A 25,197-nucleotide genomic window follows, 5' to 3' on the forward strand; every position below is an offset into this window, starting at 1 on the left:
GTGAAAAATTCCTTTCTAACTCCAAATTGACAATCGGACCCGAATACAGAATACAACTCTATTAACGAGCCTGTATGGGCTTAAGTACCTACGCATGGCGTTCATCTCTACATACATTTGCTTCCAGTTTAGTGTGCCACCCTACAAGTGTACAAGGGTATTTGTGTACTAGTGGCCCTTTATTGTTGGTCAGCAAGATTCCTAAGGAACTCCTTTAACCCCTATTAACAGCCAATCTATAAATTCTATGCCTTATTAACAGTTTTTTAATTATATAGAATACTCTCAGTGCTATTACTCTTAGAGAATATTTGATTTTCCTCTCTTTGGCACAAAGATATATACACTCATATGTCTAAAGATTATTGGGTCGGTCACAGGCTTGTATTTGGTACCATGCACTGAATTTAGGGAAACCAAAGAATATTCATGGGAATTTACTGTACTATAAATGCACCCAGCTTAAATCAGTGCAAGGGATACCCAGCACCAGTAAAAACATGGTTGTGGCCTGGTACCAACTCCCAGTAGCAGTGTCCCTTTTCCATACTCATGGGTATTAAGGAGCATGAATGCTATGATTCTTAGGATTTGTTGTTCAACCTCAGCTAAAGCACGGTAGGCAGCCCAGCTTCATTTTATTTCTACCTAATGTGTGGGGAAGCACCATCCCTTAGGGGGTGATAGAACTGATATCAAAGTGTCTCTTAAAGGTCTGGTCCAAACACAGCTGAGAAGCTGATACGGCTGTACCTTGTATTTAAAGTCAAAATTTAAAAAGCATACTGCCCAATAGTCCTCCTATTGTTTAGTAAAAATGTCACACTTTTGGCTCACCTAATCAAATATTTACTCAGTCACACTTACTTCACATTTTCTATCTGTTTTCTAGAACACGCAGCCATCTTTAAAAAGGTATTCTCCCTTCCTTTCCCTCCTGGCTTCATACTGCACATGTGTTTCAATCCCTCCTCCCCTTCCCCTCTGCCAGATCCGCTTCTGATTGGCTGGTGGGCATTTGTACCTCAGAACAGGAGACAGGATCAAGTTACACACATGCTCAGAGAATAGGAGGGTTGCCGCTGGCAGCCTACAGGAAGGGGAGAGAGATTTCAGTGATGTCACTGTAGTCTTCACACTGCTGTAGGCTGCCAGCACCATATCTCAGAGAAGCAAGCAGGGATCTGGGAATTTAGATATGCAGTAAGTACTTAAAAAGAATGCCTTTAGACTTACTTTTAATTTATATTAACCTTTCATTGTCCTTTAAATTAAATCAGCTCTGCCTCCTCCCCTCCCATCCTGCCTCTCCTTAAAGGGCAAGTAATATCTGTAATAGTCATAGACTGTAATGATTAATATTAGGACACAGGGCTGCTGTATTTCTAAACAAGTCCAACAGCACTATCATTGCTAAGTGTATATTCACCATTTAGCATAATGATCCTTCCTCTAATTCAGGATACTAATGGAGATGAAACTGACTAGTCAGTCTCTCCTAGGCCCAAAGGATACTATTCTTATAGGATGGTCCCTGCTAGGCCCGAAATGTACTAAGAAATTGATATCTTATATATCATTTTTAATTGTTGTGCAAGGCTTTGAACACTGACCAAAACCAAAACTCAATGAAGATCAAGAGACTGGGCTCAAACATTTATTTCCTACTTCCTTAGTGTGTCTTTTTTACCCATTGCTTCCACCCCTACTTTTTGATTCCACTTCTCTTTTCATTTTAACCTTTTCCCTTGCACTGCAGGTCTCCATACTCTCTAAAATTCCATTGCAATACTATGGTACTATAAAAATGCAAGAACACCATTAAAATATGTGTATAAATGTTTATTTATAAACATTATATATTTGATTTATTCATATTAATTTAGGTTGAAAAGCACTCATGTCCATTTAGTCCAGGTTTTAGTGTAAATGGGACCTTCCTATTTAGTAGTTGATCCAGAGTAAGGCAAAAAACCCCATCTGAAGCCAGAGCCAATTTGCCTCAAAGGGGGGAAAAATTCCTTCCTGACTCCCAAAGGGCAATCGGACCTGGATCAACATCTTCTAAGAGCCCCTGTCAGTATCCCTGTATTTGTCCCTTGCTAAATATGCATGCAGCCCTCTCTTAAAACTGTTTAATGAATGTGTAGCATTTTTTAGGAATGTGGAGGGAGGACATTCCTATGTGTACTGTATATATTTACTGAAAGTGATAATTTGATTGGTGAAGCTGTGGAAGAAGGAGGAGAAATGGATGTTGTTGGAGAAAAGGTTGTATGTAGATTCCATGGATGGAAGTAGCTGGAATGTAAAGTACCACTGGTGGAGATGTGGTCCTAAAAGTGACACTGTTGGTGGTGTTGCATGACCTCAAGCAATGATACCATTGCGACCCCCCTGCCCCTCTGTGTCAGTATCCAAAAGGCCGCCTCACCACTGGTTCAGCTGCGGTAGCTTGTAAGAAACAGGAGCTGGTGGAGCAGGAGGTGGCACTGTTGCTGTTTGAAAAACAAAATAAGAATCGGTTAGTAGTATATCATTATGGAGGATTTTGTGTGGGATTAAAGGACAAGGAAAGCCTTATTTACTAGTGGTGTCAACATTTTAGGGATTTTTCCCCTAGTCTGGTGCTCCTTATTTAGAAATAAAATGCACTGGCCAATGAAAAAAGTAGTACATTGCCACCTTATTTTGCTTTCCCAGGTGTCAATAGTCAGAGAATATTACTGTCCCACACATGTGCAAGTCTGAGCCTGCAGGAGCGCCTGGGAAAGGAAAGATGGCAGAGCAGTGCTTTTCCCTACTGCCTGGGTCACTTTGCAAATGGGGAGGATTTTAACCAGGAAATGCATACAAGTGTTTCTAGCTAAAAATGTACCTCTTTGCTGAGTGGGACTAGGGGGGACTAAACTGGTGTTTGTCGGACAGCCGAGAAAATGTTGACCTAAGGCTTTATAGGACCAATGTATAGGGATATTTAACAGAGATGATACCTTTCTCTGTGGGTGTTTCTCCTTGAATGTTATTCCGGAGATTCATCTTGGGCATCTGATGTTATTGGCCACAAGATCAAAACATGAAAAGCCCTCCAGTGCCATTAGCTGCACCTCTTCTCCTTCTGTGGATGTCTCTGCGCAGATGTCACAAGCGCGCCGCAGATGCTTTAGGGCCCAGTGAGCTGCTTGTCTCAATCCTGTAAAAATCGATAAAATTACAGTAAGGAAATAACCAAAACAAAAACTCCCTTTTTCTCATTATTTGGAAAAAATCAGATCAGACGCAAGAGTTGCTAATAACACTCTTCACAAGTGATCCCATCCCTGATTAGAAATGTTTGCCATAACTTGCACATGGAGGACCAAATGTAACTTTTTTTAGAATCCTATTGTTAATATTATACTAAAAAGTAATATTTGGGTGAAAACTACCCCTTGAATTGTTCAATATCCCTAGCGCCACTATAATGAGATCAACTCTTGCAGATTCTACATATGCAATGGTGCAGTTTTACCAAATACAAAGGATTCCCTCACCTTTCTTGGCTGGCCAGTTGTGCAAAGCCCGAAGGTGTTCTTTGATTTCCACCCTGATGGTCTTCTTAGACGGCAGGCCAGTGATGAATGGGTGCTGAAGGAGTTCTTTAGCACTCCATCTCTCTGAAGGATCCTTCTTGAGGCAGTAATCCAAAAAGGATACAAAATACGGTGACCTGAAAAAAAGGAATGAAAATGAACTTTCAGCTTTACAATAAAAAAAAAACCAGATGCATTACTTTAAATAGCTAATTCTGAGGAGATAAAAAGAGACAGAACAGAAGAATCTATAACATCAAATGGTATTAGGATATGGTTCATGGTGTGGCTTTGTTAGATGTACCCTGTATAGTTCAATTTTGCTGTTTTGTGTAGGAAGTTGGTGGGGGGGATGTGGGTTGCCAGAGCATCAAGCACCTGTTTGATGTATAATATCAATATATATAGCTGAGAAACAAATCATTATTCCCAGGAAGGTTTTGCCCAGTAACTTCTTGCAAAACACAGGTCCAATGCAAAGCTGGGAAAGACTCACCAGGTCTTTGATCGAAGCTGTGGTGAATCATTATTGAGGATCAGCTCTGTCACTAGATATTGCTTGGCATACACTAAAAGTTAGAAAATATAAAAATTCATCAGACCCTTTAAACATATGTAAGTATATACTGCATGTAAAGGCACAGGCCCAGCCTGGATTCCTGCATGTTACTAAATAAATGCCCTTTGCCAGTTTGGGGAACTAGCCTGTAGTTCCAATGTACCGCATTGTTGGGATTCACTTACGTGGTTCTCCCTTGGCCATTTCAATGGTGGTTATGCCCAACGACCAGATGTCACACTGGAAAAGAGATACAAAAGAGCATTAGAAGGAGAGCATTGGGTTAGTGAATTATTTAGTTACTTATTAAGCGGGTGGTTTTTCCATCGGTGCCTGCATACAATGAATGGAAAACATATAGATTGTAAGCTCTACGGGGCAGGGATCTCCATCCTCTTGTGTCTTTGACTCTTAACTTATTGCAACTGTATTTATTTTGTATCTATCTGTATTTATTGTTATATGAACACCCACTATTGCAGATAAGATGGGAGTAGGTGGAGAAAAATGCCATTGGCTCCTCCTACTGCTTCTATGTTCCATTAAAATAGGTAAATGCATCATGCTGTTCCAAGTTTTATAAGTACAACTTACTTTGGTGTCGTACACCACGGGCTTGCCCTTCCTAAAGGCCTCGGGTGTTATCCAGTGTGGAGTTCCATCACCCTCGTGGCACAAACCTGTCTCGGGGTCCAGGTCTCAGCAGAATCCAAAGTCAACTGAAATGACAGATTATGCGTATGAACAGAAAATGCGTTTTTAAAGGCAATAACATAAAAACCTGAATTATGCAACCCTCTGAATCCATATTCACAAAAGATTCTGGCCATCCATTCATGTTATTTGTGTAAGTTTTACTCACTCAATTTGACTTTCCCCTCCTTGGTGAGCATGATGTTGGGGCTCTTAATATCCCTATGAACGACCCTCTTCAGGCAACCACACCAATAGGAATGATATGGAGAATAGAAATATAAGGATACCCTACCTGACTGATGTTGGCAATCTTGACAGCTACAACACCTTTGAGATGGTGGCGACCCTGTAACATAGACAAAAAAACGAATTAATTCTTAAACCACACAAAAGAAAGATGAAAACCAACTGCTAATTGTATCACTTTCTTCTAAAAGTCTACACACAAAGTTAATTTAAATGTTATATGTATATGCCAACTTCTATGGAATATGAGTGCTCCCGGGGAGCCATTGACAGTAGAATAATAGGGCTACAGAATTACCAGGTTATCAGAAAATGTCTTGATGTGCAAAGCAGGGGTAGGGATAGCACATTAAAGTTGCTTTCAGTCCTTACCTTGTACACATCGCCAGGACCTCCCTTTCCGAGAAGTACATCCGTGGTCAGCCGACCATCAGGAGGCTGAAAAATATCAATAAAAAAGGATTTTATTGATAAGATAATATCTCCCAGGGTGAAAAACATGTATTACCTATAGGGACAGAGGGGGATTTTGTGAAAAATGGGTGTGGGAGAAACACAAGGTATATGTAAGAGAGAGGTTACTGGAGGGTGGAACATTCATACAACTAAGTGGGGGTCTCGCCAAACCAGCTCCCATATTCCGTGCTCTAGCAGCACCTACAGTGAGTGGGTCCCATTTTTTACCCTCTTTTTTACTCACCTTATAAATCTCAGAGAGGGTTCCGGATTTACCTGCTTGCTGAGGAAAAAGAGAAAAATTCTCTTAGTTAAAAGGAACATTTTAAGGCCCAACACTTGCTGAGTAACAAAATGACACTACATCATGTGAAAAATGCCTTTCCCCAAAAGTTACTGTTCAGTAAAGTAACTAATAGGAACAGTTGGGTAATTAGGTTACTGGGCCCCATAGCAAAATCATTTTGCTATAGACCCCCCCCACGATATTTTTAATGAACCTATTAGTAAATGCCCCACTGTGTTCCCTGTACCCCTGCTCCCTACAGTAGGGGCAGATTTCAAGCTTAAATTCTGATTCTGTGACAAACTGTCCCATGTAGAACCAAATATTTATTCAGGTTCTTTAAAGGGCCATTTAGCACAGAATCAAATTTTAAGCTTGATGTGTGCCCACTGCTTTATTATGGGGCAGTTACTTCACGTGTTGGGAGGAGTGCTTAAGATATGCGAGCTCTGCTGCAGCTGTAGAATCTCAACCTCATCAGCGATTAAGAATAAGAAAAAAAAAAGCCGGTGTCAAAAGGCAGCACCAGCATCTGGCCTCTGGTCGCAGAAATTTGTATTACTGACATTTTAGGTATGCAGTTCTGGGGTGGGGGGGTTGTAAAGTCTATGATAAATTAAAGACATATAAATTAAAATAAATTAAATACAATTCATAAGTATTATGGGAATATTCCCAAATCAATAGTGGAGCCAGGTGCGTTAGCAGTATATTGGTTGGGCTCCAAGCGAATTTTTGCCGATTTTTCGCGATTGTGCGACTTTTTCGTACGCTTGCGTGACTTTTTAAAAAAAAAAATAATTTACCATTACTCGATCTGTGAAAACTGGGCATCTGAAGCTGTAATGCAGGGGTGGCCAATACGTCTATCGCGGTCTACCAGTCGATCCCCATGGATTTCTGGTGGACCACGATCAAGCCGGGGATGCCGCATTCCGCATCGGTCCGGTCAATCATGACCTCAAAAAGTCTGGCCACCCCTGCTGTAATGTAATTTAACTGCTACATAACCACGTGGACTACCTTTCAAGGTTCAGTTGAGCTGTTGGGCTAGTATTTACATTGTATGTATTGTCATTTAAGAAAATCTATAAAATAACTAATTTCTCTGTCATACATGTTTTAAATCCATTTTTTAAACTTTTCAGTAAAACTTTTTTTAAAGGAGACATCCTATAAAAATTAAGAATGTACCAGTAAATTATACTCCTCTAGATATAGAAGGATTGTGCTTAAAAAAGTTGTGTTTCTGGCTGATTTATTGAGAAATTCCCCCAAAACCTCACTAGTCCCGCCCATCCGTTCCATTTCCTGCTGGCTGAATTCTCTGGATGAGCTGGGGAGCTGGCGGCTCTCAGTACACTGCTCTGTAGGATAGGAACCAATCTGCAGCTAGGCTGACCTGATAGGGAACTGAAGCCTGTCTTTGCTTGTGTGACTGCAGGGCTGTGATTGGCTCTCCCCCTCCTACTGTGCTTCTGGCAGGGACTGTTAGGACACACCCACTCTCCATTTCAAACTTGGACAGAGAAGTGATATGATCTATAGGGAGCTCCAATAAAGGGGCCATTGTTACAGACAGGATTAATTTTTAGCACAAAGTGAAACCAGCACCATATATTTTTCATAATTGCCTACAAAATTAAGGTTTTTACCATTTATCCAATATGTCTCCTTTAATAGAACAGTAAAACCCTAATTTTACATATCCCAGGGGAAGGCGTCAAAACAGCTTAAAATCTGGAAAAATTTTAAATTTGGGGGAAAAAATGACACCACTTGCCTGTATGGGGCCACAAAAAAACAGCGTCAGTTCCAGGAAATCTTAAAATCCTGGTATGTAACCCCAATTGGGGTTCTACTGTATTTGCTTTTTTATGTTATTTAATAATAATTAACTACACCTATTGTATTTTAGTTCAAAGAATGTGCACAGGGGGCCCCTGAGGTCTGGTTCTCTGGTGGGCCCTTGGTACCCCAATCCAACACTGAAGTTACTGATATACTGTATAAGCCTAGAAAGAACACTGCAGTGACCTTTTAATTAGAAATCTTAAAGAAAAATGAAATTTTATTTATACAGCCACACAATAAAAATTATTACTTTACAGTAGAACCCCCGATTTACATTTTCAGGAGAGAAAATGGTGTAAAATCAGGGGAAATGTGTTAAAGCAACTTATTCTTCTTCATGTACTTAAAGGATATAATTACTGGAGTCAGTTTTACTTTAAAACGTAAAATTTTGGGGTAAAATCAGGACAAAATTTTGGTGTCAAATCTGGGGAAACACAGTGACTACAAATTTTGGTTAGAAGTCTAGCGAAACAGTGTAAATTCTATCAAAAGCACCCAATACAATATAAATGTCACAAAGAAGCGCACAAAAACTTAAAACCAGGGGATATGAGATTAAGGTTTCGCTTTTTTATTATATTCGCTCATATTTCGTTTATCTGCTGGATCACTGAGCTGAACAACAACCAATCGTAACGCACACGTGCCAAAGCGCCATTGCTGGCAGAGGAAGGAAGGAACTGGAGTAAGCAGGAAGTGACGTGCGAATTGAAGGCGGTGGAAATCAGAGTGTGTTCCTTGCTATTCCCGGTCACACGTGTCTGCCGAGCGCTAGTCCGTAAGTGCTGCAGCTATCGGTGGACTGACGGCGGGCCAAGATGCTGGTGCTGTTCGAAACGGCGGCGGGCTACGCCATCTTCAAGGTAATCCGTGTCCGGTGGGAAGTATTGATGCTGCTAGTGAAAGGGAGAGCTGAGCACATGGTGGGGCCATTAGCAGGCCACATGGGCAAGCGCTTCACTGTAGCGCAGCTTTAACCTTTGTATCGGGTTTCCTATAGCTGAACGTTTGAATAACATTAATTTGCAACTTTGTAACGCGTGTGCATATTCTAGCTACATTGTATTTATTTTAGAGGAAATATTTTAACAAAGTTTGATTTACTTGTTTTAGAAGTACGAACTACACTACATTACTTGTCTGCTGGAAAAATGCATACTTTTATGAATGTATCGCAGTCAAGTATATTGTATCCTCTGCTTATTTATAATGATATTTTTGGCTTTCTATAGTTGCCCCAGGGAACTCCAGCCAATGTGATATCTTTGCAACACTTTGTCTGCTTTGTTAATTCTGTCTAAAACCAATGTAGTAACTAGAACATAATGGGCCCCACAGCTAGATCAATTTAGGGCCATCTAAACTTTAGAAACAAGACATTTTTACTAAAATAATAAAAGGAATATCAGTTACTGCCCTACTTTGCCTCTAGTGCCTCATAGCAGCCACAGGTTCTGATTCCTTACCTTACTGCCATGACTAAAACCTTATCATTTTTATGAAATTATTTGTACCAATTCCAATAATTTAAAACTATCTGCTGTCTTGCAGTCAGATGTATGCGAAAACTGCATAGTTCAACAGTTCCCTGATAAGGTGCTCATTTGTAGTGGAAAAAAAATATTTGCTACAAAAGCACCTGTAATTGTGTTATGCTGCCAGTGGCATATTATGTTCCTCATATTGGTGGCTTCCCAGGAAAGGCTTAGGTGCCAGGCGAAGTTGTCCACATTAAATATTTGCATGTATGCTGCTAACCAAAACACAACAGGATGCAATTTGGCCTGTATTTGCACACCTGTCTAATACAGTGACCCCCAACCAGTGGCTCGGGGACAATAAGTTGCTCACCAACCCCTTGGATGTTGCTCTCAGTGCCGCCAAACCAGGTAGTTATTTTTGAATTCCTGACTTGGTGGCAAGTCTTGGTTGAATAAAAAGATTTACTACCAAATAAAGCCTCCTGTAAGCGGATAGTGTGCATAGAGGCTGCCTAATAGGCAACTACAGTCCTTATTTGGCACCTCCATGAACTTTTATGATGCTCGTGTTGCTCTCCAAGTGTTTTTACATTTGACAGTGGCTCACGGGTAAGAAAGGTTGGGGATCCCTGGTCGAATACAATTGGGGTGCTTTTCGCATTCAATTCTCTGCTGTAACAGAAGAGCATTACTGGTGGCAGCTGCTGTAACTGCAGCTCAGGGCTTCTGCATGTTCACATTTTTTTTTCTGTTCTCAGCCTGGGATGTTAGGGTTCATTTAATCATGTGTCACTTAACTGAATAAAAAAAATAAACAACCATGATTTAATAATTTAAAATTCTTTTCCCTTCAAAGTGTCTAAAACCATTTCTCTTTACAGGTTTTGGATGAGAGTAAGCTGCAAGAAGTAGACAGCATATGGAAAGAGTTTGAAACACCAGAAAAAGCAAATAGAGTGTAAGTTCTAATAACTGTGCACTGCTGAATTGCATTGTCTAGCAATTTACATTTTTGTTCCTTTCAAAGATATTAAGTAGTTTATAAATTGGCAATATAATTGTGTATCAGCGCCACCTACTGGTCAGTTCCTCTGACTGTAAAATCAAAGAGATGCAGACAATGTAAGGTTAGGTGATACCTAACTGTGTAAGTAAAAATTGCAAGCTTTCGGAGTACCTAGGGTCCTTCGTCAGGCAAAATACAAATGAAAGCTGGGAAGGGACAGCATGTATACTGTTAGATCATTGAAATAGGTTCATGGGAAATAAATTAGGAAATTACAGATAGAGATAACTTGTAGACATAAGAAAAGTAATTAGGATGGGTTCTAAATAGGATATAAAAAAAATAATCCCTCTTTAAGTAGCGTTTAGTGAAAAGAGTAAGGATTACTTTAATTAAAGTTTCTGGGTAACATTTCAGAGGCTATGAAAACTGGGTCTGATATATTTTCCATATTGCCAATGATGGATCCTTTGTTGAACTGATTACTTGTGATTTCATTCAACAATTCGTCACTACCACTGAGGCAATACTTAAGTGTTACGGAAAATTAATTCTTCCGTCTGAATTGGTTTTACTTGGTTTGAGTCCAGGGCTGAAGCAAATAAATTGGTTGGTAGTCCAGGCAAGTTTAAAGTTTTAAATTGCTTTTGTATAATTGCTTTTTGTGTGTGATCTTTAACTTTGTTTAAAGGCGGACCTGTTATTGGTCCACTATAACACACACAGTGCTAACCGTATAGCTTGAAATTTGTAAAATATTTCTGTATTGCAGGGTGAAATTAAAACACTTTGAGAAGTTTCAGGACACAACAGAGGCATTGGCAGGTAAATATTCTTCATATGCTTATCCCACTCTGCCACCATATTTTCATGTATGAAAAACATGCTATACCTGCAGTATTGCTAAATGTCACCTATGATGGATAAATGTTGATCTGAAACAAAATGATTTTAGATTCAACTCTTCGTCACTACCACTGAGGTGATGACAGGTTTATTAATTTCTGCAGATATTGGTGAAAGGATGTTCATTTTTAAATTAGCAATTAACAAGATAAGACACTGCCCCTTTTAGCTAAGTTTTTATATTGTCATAAACTATGAAATTAATTCTCTTACAATTTTATCTTTAGCTTCCACTGCTCTGGTTGAGGGAAAACTCAGTAAAAATTTGAAAAAAGTATTAAGAAAAATTGCAGCAAAGGAGGCTCATGAGCAACTTGCAATTGCAGATGCAAAGCTTGGGGGCGTCATCAAGGTATTTATTATAAATCAAGTGTGTGAGTTACAATAACAAAATTATAAAGGCCAAAGGAGTCAATGCATTTGCGTAGATTCATTCATATTTGTGCATTACACCTACGCTTTTCTTTGTCTTGAATTTTTGTATGTGATCTTTTTGAATGAAAGAAATAATCAATGTGCATTTAACAGTTTTGCATTTGCAGTTTGATGTGGATGAATTAAGTTAGAATAATGAGAGGATGAGTTAAAAACTAAATATTCTTAAAGTATTTCAGTGCTTTAAGAAATTTTAAAACTTTAAAGAAATTTAGCATGTTTCAGAATTGTAATACTACTATTTGCATTGAAGTACAAGGCTGCTAGGTATTTGCCAGAAAGTAAAAGTAACAAAACACTATTGCATGCAGCTGTTCAAGTTCTCTGTACAGTTTCCAATCCAATGCAAGCCGCCATATGGCTGCTCCAGGTCATAGTGTGTAAAAGCACAAATACATTATGCAAAGCCTGAGTGTCCTGCTTTGACAGTGTTTGCAGTATTTGCTTTTCTGTGCCAACAATTCCTAACATTGGCTTTAGACAGCTTGCTGTGGTAAATAATCTTGAAGTGAATTTTGAGGCAAGATTTGTGTCATTATGTAACTTAGGAATATCGGCAAAAGTCTCTACAAATTGTTGAATACACTGAATGTAAATCTTATTAAATGGCTCTGTTGCTTACCATCTTTAACATTTTTTCAAATTATTTTAGGACAAAGCAAACATCAGCTGTGTTCACTCTTCCATGGTTACAGAACTGATGAGAGGAATCCGCAACCAGATAGATGGTTTAATAACTGGGATTTCATCACGTGAAATGGCAGCCATGTCTCTTGGTTTGGCTCATAGGTATAGTAAAGCTTTCCATTGCATTGGGGTACTGACATTTAGGCAAAAGTTTTTTAGCATTTACTTATTAAAACTGCTTGTTGTATTACAGTCTTTCCCGCTACAAACTGAAGTTCAGCCCTGATAAAGTGGATACAATGATAGTTCAAGCTATATGTAAGTAAAAAATGACTTTAGAAAGCTATTGCCTTTATATGATTTTACAAATTTGCACATTCTCAAAGCCTGTGGCACGCAGGGTGTCGCCTGTCATTTTTTCATTAGAAAAATATATGGGAAAACTTTGGGCCAATGTGGTGGTGAAATGCAGAGCACCACTCAAAATGCTTTTGGTGGTGACTTTCTTTCACTGCCACATATGGTTTAAGTAGCGTGTTGTCCATGTGCATTTTGACCACTGCTGTTTTTGCTTGTGCACGATTGTCGGTCAGGACCTCTGTGTGCCATTAGCTTTATGTCAAAACAAGCATTCCTTAATGGTGGTTATAATTTATCAAAATCGTACTTGGCATTCTCTTTATAGAAGTGCAATACAGGACAAAGAACAGCAAGCACATAAGACACTATGCTAACTTCTATATATGCTGAATCTAATCAAACTTTTCTTTGACTAAATTCTACAGAAATATTAGTGGAATCTGTTTTTATAACCTTGTTTTTACTTTTGTTTAAGCCCTACTCGATGATTTGGATAAAGAGTTAAACAATTACATAATGCGCTGCAGAGAGTGGTATGGCTGGCACTTTCCAGAGCTGGGCAAGATCATCACAGACAACCTGGCCTATTGCAAGTGTTTGCGTGCTGTAGGTGAGTGTTCTGGTCATGAGTTACCATTCTTAGCCAACGCTTAAAAAAAAAAAAAAAAAAAAAAATTCTGTAATTATTAAACAGTAAAAATATTTCAGTGTTGTGAATTGCCTACCAGATACACGAGCGATCTGAAGTAATACAGACAGAATGCTTGCACTGGTTGATGGGCAAGGTGATTTCTACTACTATCTAGCATAGTTAGGCACTAATATACAAGAGTAAGTTTGATCAGTGATGATGATTTTTGTCTAATTGCCTGATACTTAAATGAGGGCAATTTTAGTCACTACCTCATCTGAGACAAACTGGTGTTTTGTATATAGTGTATGTGTATATATATATTATTTTTTTTCCCCTTTCATATATTGAGCTTGTCACAGTTGCTGTGTGTTTTATTCTACAAACAGAAATTATGACTATACTTCTTGTTACTGAGTAGCTTATGTACGTCTTGAAAATGTAAAGTTTCACTTCTTCCACCTCTGTATTTGGGACAAATCCCAGCAGTCATTAATTAGCATGAGACCTTGTAAAGTTTTAAAGTGACAGTATTTGTGACCCAGGCACAAATTTAATGTATTTTAAATCCTTTTCACTTAAGTTTTGTATGGATTGGTGACTTGTTACTGCTTAGGTTTTTTTTCTTGTAGGTTTGAAGTAATGACAAAATATTTGAGTGTGCATGGCTAATCATTTGTAATCTGTTAATAGTTTCATAGTATTTTCAACCATTTCTGTTCTTTTAGGTGACAGAATAAATTTTGCAACTTTTGACTTGTCTGAGATCCTCCCAGAAGAGGTTGAAACGGAAGTAAAAGCTGCTGCAGAGATTTCCATGGGTACTGAGGTATCTGAAGAAGACATAAACAACATCCTGCATCTGTGTGACCAGGTAAATAAAAAGCATATACCGTATATACTTGAGTATAAGCCGACCCCAATATAAGCCGAGGTACCTAATTTTACCTAAGAAAACTAGAAAAACTTCAATAATCAAAATAAATACCAATAAAATAACTAGCTCTGTAAGTGGAGAAGAGGGTCAACAAAAACAATATGGTATCAACAATGATTCCTTAAGAGTACTACCCCCTTAGCTCAATCAGCAACCAAGCTAAACACAAAGAGTTAGTCCTTCAAAACTATATATATATATATATATATATTTTATATAGAATATAAAGTGCAATGTCTAGTGCAGAATGGGGCAGGTGAGGATGCTAAATGAAGATGAATTTGGGAGCAGGACAGGGCACTGGAGGGTCTGGTTGCGGGTGGCCTAATTTGCACACAAAGGACAGAGGGTGCTAGTCTGGAGGGACCCATGGCACCCAACTCAAGTATAAGCCAAGGGTGACTTTTTCAGCGCATTTTGGGTGCTGAAAAACTAGGCTTATACTCGAGTATATATAGTAATCACTAAATGCCATATTTCCTGCCCACAAAAATACCCTCCATCTTCTTTTCATATTCTTCTTTGCATGTTTTTAAGCAATAGGCAATATTTAAGTTATTAGAAAAAAAAATACATTTATATTTTACTGGTTACACAGATTTAAAGGAAACCACAATATTCTTGGTCAAAGGTCAAAATGCACTCTTGCACTTTTATATAGTTGCATTTAGCTCTGTGCAGTCCTTCTGTGTTTAGTTTAACTGAGCACTGCTGAGCCTATTGATGCAGGGTTACGTTCACATCCAGCATCAGTAGGCGCAGCACAATTGCGCTTAAGGCTGATGCACCACGTAGTGAGTTAGTCACCCATGCTAGATCTCTGCTATCCCGGGCGACTAATTGCTCCTAAATGCCTTTCCACTGGCAACAATAAGGGGCAGATTTATCAAAACACAAGTTCGAATCCCAAATGGGAAAAATTCGGATTGGAAACGAAAATTTCTGAAGATTGCAAATATCACGAAAATGCTTATGAAAAAATCGTATTAGTCACAATAATATCCTATTGGCGATCCGAAAGTCACGAAATTTTCGTACCGAATGATTGTAAACAGCAGCAAAACCGATCCGATTTTTTTGCGCTAAAAATACGAAAAAGTTGCGCAAGCATCGAAAAAGTTGCGCAATGTACAATAAAGTTGTGGAAAATACGATTGGACCAATCGAACGAACGCTCGGAGCGTTCGTGGATAAGTAAATGTGCCCCTAAGAGTCGCTGGTGCATAGGTCTACTCATTACATGACTTCGGAAAGCCAAAGTAAAGTTTTCTACTGTAGGCAACTTTGCCTGACTTCAGAAAGCCAAAGCAATGCGTTGGCCTTTCCACCTGGCAGTTCCTATTGTTGCTGATAGAAAGGCATTTTGGAGCGAATTTCCCTTCTGCAGGCAACTTTGCACAACTTTAGAAAGTGCAAGCAAGTGAAGTGATGCGTAGGCCTTTCCAACGGTGATTCCTGTTTTTGTCAGTGGAAAGGTATTTGAGTGGTTAGCTGCCCGTGATAGCAGATATGTTGCGGGCAACTAACTCGCTCCATGTGGCATCAGCTTAAAGAACTGGGCGCAGACTTTACTCACATGCTAAACACTATAACAACCCCAGGCAGACTTCTGGATAATTGGTGTCCGATTTGCAGGAAATGCCCACACAGTTGTGGTAATTTTGGCAAATTGGCCATAATTTTAACAAAGGAATCACCTCCTTGTGACCGCAATGACACAAATTCTGGAAGAAGACTCTGCATTGTATGGTGGAAAACATGGCGATTTAGGCTTGAAATTGCACTTTGCTCACTGCACTTGTGGATGTACGTGTGTCCTTTCAAGTCCCGGAAATTCATCACTTTAGAGGAGAACAAACAGAGAGGAGGTTGAATTATACTGTTAGCATAAGGCACCTTGGAAAATAACTTGTTGGAGTTATCATGGTTTCCTTTAATAAGTGAAATCAGGTATGTTTGTATTATATATATAAAAAAAAATATTCTGGAAGTTCAAGTACTGTTGATGCATCTTTTCTACATAAGTCCAACTGAATGAGACCTTGTCAAAAAGGGGGGTATATATTCTCTTTAAGTGTAAACAGAGCTGGCAGAATTCTTGGAGGGTTGAGTGATTAAAACACTTACTGGACAGTATTAAAAAAAATTGATACCAACAGAACCCCTTTATGACTATGCACAAGGGTGAACCACATTTAAACTGTGGAATTGGCATTTTCTGCTAATGTTTTTTCTTGGAACATACACACACGTGTAAGATAAATCTAACTTATTTATGTTTGTTTCCAGGTGATTGAGATCTCTGAGTACAGGTCACAGTTGTATGACTACTTGAAGAACAGAATGATGGCCATTGCACCCAACTTGACTGTGCTAGTGGGCGAGCTAGTTGGTGCCAGGCTTATTGCCCATGCAGGTTAGCTTTTGACTGTTAAAATATATTCATAACTAATAGGAAAAAATGCTACTTCAAATAACATTCTGTGTATGTGACCATAAAGGGGAGCTGTCGTTGAATTTAACATGTGTCCACTGTAGTAATGTGTCTTTGCAATGTAACTGTGCTGTCACTGAAAACCAACACCTCACACTGAAATCGTCCATTTGAACTTAGAGATATATCAGTGATTCACAGCATTTTGCAGCCAAAAATGGTTTATTGAGCAACCCATTCATAAACTGTTACATTTGTAAACAACTGATGAAAAAATTCATTGGGAAAATGACTTGTAAATCATTTTATTCATTTTTGGTAGTTTTTTTTTTTTCCCCTTACCTTTTTTTAATTACCACTTTTTCCATCCAGAAACAGCTCACTGGACTGTTATAAATTTTCACATAATATTTAATGTTGATGTATGTTTTAATAATTTATCAAGTGTTCTATGTCAGGTTGTGTGGTCAGTGATGATGTTTTATTCCTAATTGCCTGATAACCCATGAGGGCAATTTTAGTCACTACCTCATCTGAGACCACTTTCCTGTTCAATTTAAAATGTACACCTTGTACAGGTGTGGGACCCATTATCCAGAATATTTGGGGCCTGGGGCCCAGTAGGAGTGTTCTGCCTCCAATAAGGATTAATTATATCTTAGTTGGCTTCAAGTAAAAGGTACTGTTTTCAAAATGATTTAAAAATTAGAATTATTTGCTTATAATCAAGTCTATGGGAGATAGCCTTCCCATAATTCGGAACTTTCTGGATAATGTGTTTCCAGGTCCAATACCTGTAATTGTTTTTTTATTAATGGTATTGCTTAGCCCTTGTTAGATGTTTAGTAGTTTTGTATGTTTTCATTATTTTCGTTACAAACAATCTATACATTTTGTGTGTTTTTTTAAGGTTCCCTCTTGAACTTAGCAAAGCACCCTGCTTCAACTGTGCAGATTTTAGGAGCAGAGAAAGCTCTCTTCAGAGCATTAAAAACCAGAAAGGACACTCCCAAATACGGTCTGATTTATCATGCTTCATTAGTTGGACAGACTACTCCTAAAAATAAGGGCAAGGTAAGTCCAATAAACTCTGCCCACTAACGGGGTTGTCCACCCAAAAAATGTTTTTTCTTTGCACATAAAAAGAAAATGTGACACAAAGTTACAACCGTGTATCAGAGATCAACCCTTCAGCCCATACTTCAGGTCTTCAATGCCTTGCACACTTCTCTTATCTCCTCCTTTTAATCAAAGAACATAAAAAGGCATTGCGGGAGTTGGAGTCTTGACTGTAGTAAAACTGACTACCAGTACAAAGTTGTAATTTTAGAATTATTAAAGTCTGGTAAAGGAGAAAAGAGCACTGTCCAAATCTGCTCGATCGCAATTACATTTCCTAATAGCCTAAACATTTTTCTAAAATTTGTATTCAATGTATATTGGAAAATTGCTTAATTACATTTTCTTTCATTATGCCCTCACCCTCAAATTGTTTTTTGCTTTATAAACCTTGTTTTTGATTTGCTGCTCACTAATTTTAACATATGAAAGGTTTTATATTGCTGCATTAGAATTTCATATACTATATTTGCAAACTTCCACTTTTATTTAGCATATCAAAACAAGCAGTGCTTTGGCTCTCTGTTAAACTCTGGTGTATTTCTTTTAGATAGATAAGGATACTTGGTGCTTAAAGGCTGTGGCAGACAGAGAGTGCCCTAAGTGGCTAAGGCAGATATCTGGCCAAAATGTATATAGTAAATTACCATTTTGTTTTCAACTTGGGGTATACAACTGATACTTATTCAAACTAAATGAAATGTGTGTCCTTCTTGTAGAAAGAAAGACAGTACCTGCTGCTCTTACTCTTAATTTAGTCTCTTAGTATGATCTCTTCAAAGAAATCTGCTATGTGTTTATATCTTCTATATACCACTTTATGTACTGAGCTACTGTACAGGTATAACACTTTTACATTCCTTGTAAACCTATTAGCTTAATGTCAAATCAAAATATTTACAGTACAGTTATGCAATGTTCTTCCTCTTCATAGATCTCCCGTATGTTGGCAGCCAAGGCAGCCCTTGCCATACGATATGATGCTCTTGGAGAAGACACCAATGCAGAACTGGGTGTAGAAACCAGAGCTAAGCTGGAGTCACGTCTTAGACACTTGGAAGAGAAGGGGGTAAGAATTAACCATTTCTAAGGATTAGAAAAGGGTCAATGATGTCAATAAATTGGGTCAATGATGATTTCAACTTTTGCCTGATTTTCCTGAAGGAAATAGCTGTCTCTACCTCATCTGAGCCCCAAGTAAAAATGTTTGAGTAGCTTAAAAGTTCTTCCCTGCTGAAGTAAATATGTATGCTCTATGTTTGTGTTCTTCTAGTTCTCCATGTAACCTAATGAAAATTATTTTCTTATCCCAATAGTTGAAAAGAATCAGTGGTACTGGGAAAGCATTGGCCAGAGCAGAAAAGTATCAGCACAAGAGGTGAGTAACATTAACTGATTTGCCTTCCATATTTGGAAAATAAGCCTCAAAAATTTAAGGGCATATCCTTTAAAACCCATGCACCTTTTAAATGTTTTAAAGGAGAATATTGTAGCAGGAGCAACATTTGTTTTGATATATACACAGTGAGAGGTTCTGGCCTCCCAAGCCAATTTATGATACTGGCAATGAAAGTAGGTAATTCTTCCAGCCCCCCTGGAACAGTCATTGGAGAGATGTGTGGCTCCTTCAGCCTTTACCCATCTTGAGTGATGTCAGATTTCATTGCTGAAAACAAAAGATTTTTTTTTCGACTCCTTTTGCCAGGATCTTTATGACCATTTGCCTGTGTCGCCTAATACAGAGGAAGATTTCTGTGTATTAAAAATCCTCTTTATGTGATGATTTATCCTGCAGCCAATTGTTTGAGGCAACTATATTTTGTGTGCTTAGGATGTTGGCAAAAAGAATAAGATGATTTTCTCATGGGGGTGGGGGATATCATGGAAACAAAAGAAGACCGCACATGCTTCTCTTTGCTTTGTGACACTATAGTGAAACTATGCACTAGTATGATAAATTACCAACATAAATGGCTAGTCTGCTTGTCTTGCAGGAAAAGTAGGGAATTTTCCTAATTAGTGTTGTTGTTCTTACAGTGAGGTACGGACATATGATCCATCTGGGGATTCTACACTGCCATCTGTTCCAAAGAAACGAAAGTTTGAGGAGGTAGAGGAAGAAGAACAACCAGCAGAAACTAAAGTCAAATCTAAAAAGCCCAAAGTGGAGGTAGTGCAGGAAGAAGGTGGGTAGTAATAAAACTTCTATGATAAAACTTTTATGCTAAATCATTTTATACCCCACTAACATTAAAAGACATGGAAGTCACCAAAATGTTCAGCACCCCTCTGATGATGTAAATGTTTTTTTCCCCCAAGTTGGTACTTTTGGGGGGAAAATAAATCCCATGTCTCTTGTACAGATGAAGATGAAGCTTCCTGCAGCTGTACATTATACAAACACCACATCTGAAGGCTGTTGAACACATCCGTAATTTTACTCTTATGTTAGCAGTGATGCTTACTTCTGTTCCCCTCTTTCTTGCAGAGGAAATAGAGGAAGAAGCTCCAAAGAAAAAAAAGAAGAAGAAGAAGATCAAAGTTGAGGAAGAGGAGGCAGAGGCAGTAGAGGTAGAAGTAGAAGAGGAAGAACCTTCCACCAGCACAGCAGTTGAGGTGAGTACTCCAGACTGTAGCTAGATATAAAAAATAAACATGTCCAATACAATGCAGTATCTTCTTATTCATTCTAGGTAACATATTGTAGTTTGAGCTTTGTTTATTTTGCTGCACCCAAACCTTGCATAGCCAGCAGCATATTAGTAGACATATTTTTTTTAAAACATTTTTTGCTTATGTTTGGCCATCAAAAAAAACCTTGCTCATGTTTAGGCAAAATATTTTAACACCGCACACAATAATATTTGGCTTTCTGTGTAACTTGCATTTTGGGATATAGTCCATATTTCTTTAATGATAGTGACTTTAATGACTTCATAAAAATGTTGTATTTCCTATTAGACACCAAAAAAGAAGAAAAAGAAGAAGAAGGTAAAACAGGAGGATGATGAGTAGGAAAGAAAACATACAATATTTTATGGACTTGTATGTCATTTCGTTTTACGGAGATCCCTCTCCAGCATAGAAAGAGAGAGATATTTAAGAATTTCTCTAAACATCTGGAGAAGACTCACAATGACTCTTTAGCATAAACCAAGAATTCAAAATATGGAAGAGGAACTAAAGGAACTTAACGTTTCTCTAAAGAATCCATACTGAACATGTTTGTTGCTGTCCATATATTGTTCTTTTTGTTAAAACAAATTAATACCGGTTGTGTATATAACATATATTTTCCCTTTTCTCCAAATATACTTTATAAAAGTAGTGTTTGTTGTGTTTAGTAACAAAAGAAGCCATAAACAAGGAAGTGATCTATGGAAGACTACCATTTTTTGCCGCCTAGATTAACGGAGTATTTACTGCACCAAAATTGTTAAAATACAGATTAAATGTTGAGTGTGTTTACTTTTATATAAGGCTACATGGGTACATAGCACATTTTTACAATTCATTACTAGTACAGACAGGAGGTGACAAAAATTGCAATTAACACAGAATCACAATGTATTAAGACACAACAGTTATGTTGCAAGGCAACAACTGGAAACTGGTTCCTGGTGCTTTTAATCTGGCCATACATGCACCATTTCAATTTTCGTACCACGAGTGGGCTCCCAATTGTCAAATAAGGCTAGAAAAATTCAGTGTATCTGACAATATCCTTGGGTGACCTACAATGGACAATGGTCAGAACATCCTCCAATTTGTTATTTTTAGGACTGGAATTCGACAATTTAAATCTAAATGTTAGTTTTAGATTGTTGAATTAAAAAGTGTTTGTTGGAAGAAAACTAAAATCTGAACATGGATTACCACCTTTAAACTGTTCTCATTGTGGATAATGTAGGGTGAGTGCTGCAGTTTTTACAATGTGCACAAATACCCCAAATCTCTTTGTTCTAGTGCGGGAAAAAAATAAAATATAAAAAAATATATATATATATTTATTAAAAAATATACAAAATAAAAATTCCCCAAAAGTAATTAGTAGTACAGGTATAGGACCCATTATCCAGAATGCTCGGGACCAAGGGTATTCCGGATAAGGGATCTTTCCGTAATTTGGATCTCCGTACCTTAAGTCTGCTAAAAAATCAATAAAACATTAATTAACCCCAATAGGATTGTTTTGCATCCAATAAGGATTATTTATATCTTAGTTGGGATCAATTACAAGGTTCTGTTTTATTATTACACAGAAAAAGGAAATCAGTTTAAAAATTCTGAATTATTTGATTAAAATGGAGTCTATGGGAGACAGGCTTTCCGTAATTCGGAGCTTTCTGGATAACGGGTTTCCGGATAAGGGGTCCGATACCTGTATTGCTTTTCTTGTGTCCATGGAGGGGGGGGGGGGCGCGTATACTTGAGTATAAGCCGAGGGTTACTTTTTCAGCACATTTTTTGTGCTGAAAAACTCTGCTTATACTCGAGTATATACGGTATGTGTTGAAATAATGCATCCATTTGTCAAACTAGAAAAGCAAGAGACAATGTTTCGTTAATAAACATACTGTTAGCACAGTATTCTCAAAACACAGGGTTCAAGAATGTGGGCGTTCATTTTAGATGACTTTAGTAAGCACTGTAGTAATGTGCTGGTTTTTGGGTTTTACAAAAAACAAAAAAAAATTTGGAAGAAGGAAGCATAGATGCAAGGTTGCTTTATTTGGCAATGGCCACATAGGAACAATAGAAGGCTGAGTCTGCAGTTTCTTAAGTTTGCTTATACAGGTATGGGGGATCAGTTATCTGGAAACCCGTTACCAAGAAAGCTCCGAATTACGGAAAGCCTGTCTCTCATAGTCTCCATTTTATCAAATAATTCAGATTTTTTAAATTTATTTCCTTTTTCTCTATAAAAATAAAACGGTACCTTGTAGTTTATCCTTATTGGATGCAAAACAATCCTATTTGGTTTAATTAATGTTTTATTGATTTTTAAGTAGACTTAAGGTAGGGTTAGGGTTAGGGATTAGTTAAATTACGGAAAGACCGCTTATCCAGAAAGCCCTTGGTCCCGAACATTCTGGATAACTGGTCCTACACCTGTATACTGAACAGAGACAAGATAAAAATGGCAGGCATTCCTCTTTTACTGTATACAGTTCCAAGCAGCAGTATAAAAAAAATATATATATAAATTTTAAAGCTTGACTAAAGAAATAGGCTAGATCAGTGCTGTCCAACTGGCGGCCCGCGACCCCCCTCCGTGTGGCCCCCCACCTGTCTGGCTGCTTTGATGGCTTACCTATGTGTAAGCTTTAAATTGTATCAGTACTGGCCCCCTGCATGGTTAACACCTCAAATTCAGGCTGTAAACCCCCCTGTATTGTTTAAAAATGTAATCCCCTGTGTTGTTCACACCTTTTAATCTCTGCATTGTTCATCCCCTGCATTGTTCACACCTCAGGCTCAGGTTGTAATCACCAACATTGTTCAACTCTTCACACCTCAGACAGTAGGAGCAGTAGAAACCCAAAAATAAACCATGCACACTATAAAATGAACATATACTGAGGTGGTACTGCAATTAGTTTTTTTTTAATATATAGGTATTGTGCAGACTGCCTGTGTGTGCCATACACACAGGCAGGGTAGGGAAGGCAGAGTGTGGCGCACACAGGCAGGGTAAGGAAGGCAGAGTGTGGCGCACACAGGCAGGGTAAGGAAGGCAGAGTGTGGCGCACACAGGCAGGGTGGGGCAGGCAGAGTGTGGCGCACACAGGCAGGGTGGGGCAGGCAGAGTGTGGCGCACACAGGCAGGGTGGGGCAGGCAGAGTGTGGCGCACACAGGCAGGGTGAGGCAGGCAGAGTGTGGCAGGTTTTTGCTGTACTACCACCAGTAATATGGCTATGGTCATGTAATAACATGGGTGTGGTTTCAAGTGGGTGTGGTTTTAAAAAAGGGGAGTGGTCAAAACTAGCTTCCATTATCGGCCCTCCACCACCTCCATTACACGGCCCTCGGTGCCACAGAAGTTGGACAGCACTGGGCTAGATACATCGTTAGTGCTGTTAGCTGCTCAGAGCACACTGAGCACATGCACTGTCCAGACAGATTCTAACAATCCAAGATGGGAAGCTCCTGTGACAACTGTAAAGACCAATATCATAACTACTATAGAGATGCTAAAAACTTTTGGCTAGTGCAGTCAGTTTAGTATATAAAATATGGTATTTCTAGCCATATTCATTTTTAGGATTTAGTTCTCCTTTAAAGAACTGCACTACTTTACAAGCAGGCTAAACACTTTTCTTACTAGAGCATCCCTTTAAGTTTGATTTGAACAAAATTGTGGTTAGGTACCCTTAATGTATTTACAATTATCAGTATATTTGTGCTTAGTATAGGGACATTCTAAGACAATCATGAATTGATGGGCTGCTTCTTTACAGTTGACCAAACCTTGGCTGTTGTTTCTAAGGTGGCAGTGCCATTTTTGGCCACAGCCAAATTGTTCAATATCAGTGCAACTGTGTAATCTATTATCCACATAAGACTTAGGGTGCTTCATCTAGACAACAGCACCTGAGTTCCTTACAACCTACTCACTGGAGTCTTGGTGTCATGTGACATGGTCTCACATCCTTAGGATGAAGGATTCATAGTGAATTCTATGAAGGTAAGCCGCACAGACCCTGACAGCGCAAAGCAGCCCCACACCATAGCATTTCCACCATGCTATCCAGTTAGTATCAGGTTCTTCTGTTAATGTTCTGTTTTGTGGTTCAGTCTGTACTCTCTGTGCCTTGTCTGTACTTCCATTCTAAATTGACAGTTATCTTTATTAAAACTGCCTATCTACCCTGCCCAACTGTATAACCAAACTGTTACTTAAAGGAACAGTAACACCAAAAAATGAAAGTGTATAAAAGTAACTAAAATATAATGTGCTGCTGCCCTACACTGGTAAAAGTTGTGTGTTTACTTTAGAAAGTCTACTATAATTTATATAAATAAGCTGCTATGTAGCCATGGGGGCAGCCATTCAAAGGAGAAAAGGCACAGGCACATAGCAGATAACAGATAAAACACTATTGTATTCCACAGAACTTATCTGTTATCTGCTTTGTAACCTGTGCCTTTTCTCCTTTTTCCAGCTTGAATGGCTGCCCCCATGGCTACACAGCAGCTTATTATATAAATTATAGTAGTGTTACTGTAGCAAACACACCAGTTTTACCAGTGCAGGGCAACAGTGCATTATATTTTTATTACTTTAAAGCTCTTTCATTTTTTGGTGTTACTGTTCCTTTAAGCCTGTCACACAATGGCAGTAAAAAAACCTTTTACTGTTTTGTCCAGCCTTTACCTTGGCTCAACAGCAGGGGGTGCCCCAGTTACACATGTATATATAAAAGAGCTAATATCCAAATAAAAAAAGAAAGCTTTGAGCAATTTTACATTTTATACACAAAATATATGTTGTCTTAGACATATGACATATTTTCTAAAGTTTCTGTATTATGTGACGACAACTCATTTTCCAGCCAGAATAAATTAAAAAAAGATATAATGGTCA

At 38.4% G+C, this 25,197-nt stretch overlaps 1 protein-coding gene and 4 non-coding genes across 5 annotated transcripts; all 5 read left to right on the forward strand.

Annotated features, from left to right (window-relative positions):
• Positions 1-8,374: 8,374 nt before the first annotated feature.
• nop58 (NOP58 ribonucleoprotein) lies at positions 8,375-20,935 on the forward strand. The gene is given in 15 exon segments (NM_203967.1): positions 8,375-8,535; positions 10,035-10,111; positions 10,932-10,984; positions 11,293-11,417; positions 12,153-12,289; positions 12,381-12,445; positions 12,963-13,097; positions 13,847-13,992; positions 16,345-16,471; positions 17,400-17,563; positions 18,543-18,677; positions 18,925-18,986; positions 19,646-19,794; positions 20,097-20,224; positions 20,570-20,935. Coding segments are annotated over 15 exon segments (1,602 nt in total). The 5' UTR covers positions 8,375-8,490; the 3' UTR covers positions 20,624-20,935.
• Positions 10,605-10,693, forward strand: LOC116407900. Its single transcript, XR_004220591.1, has one exon. It is a non-coding gene; the product is annotated as a small nucleolar RNA SNORD70 (small nucleolar RNA).
• Positions 11,063-11,152, forward strand: LOC116407901. The gene has a single exon (XR_004220592.1). It is a non-coding gene; the product is annotated as a small nucleolar RNA SNORD70 (small nucleolar RNA).
• Positions 13,325-13,404, forward strand: LOC116407850. The gene has a single exon (XR_004220562.1). It is a non-coding gene; the product is annotated as a small nucleolar RNA SNORD11 (small nucleolar RNA).
• On the forward strand, positions 16,953-17,032 carry LOC116407851. The gene has a single exon (XR_004220563.1). It is a non-coding gene; the product is annotated as a small nucleolar RNA SNORD11 (small nucleolar RNA).
• Positions 20,936-25,197: the final 4,262 nt, after the last annotated feature.

This window comes from Xenopus tropicalis, chromosome 9, assembly GCF_000004195.4.
Source record: "Xenopus tropicalis strain Nigerian chromosome 9, UCB_Xtro_10.0, whole genome shotgun sequence".
Lineage (NCBI taxonomy): Eukaryota > Metazoa > Chordata > Amphibia > Anura > Pipidae > Xenopus > Xenopus tropicalis.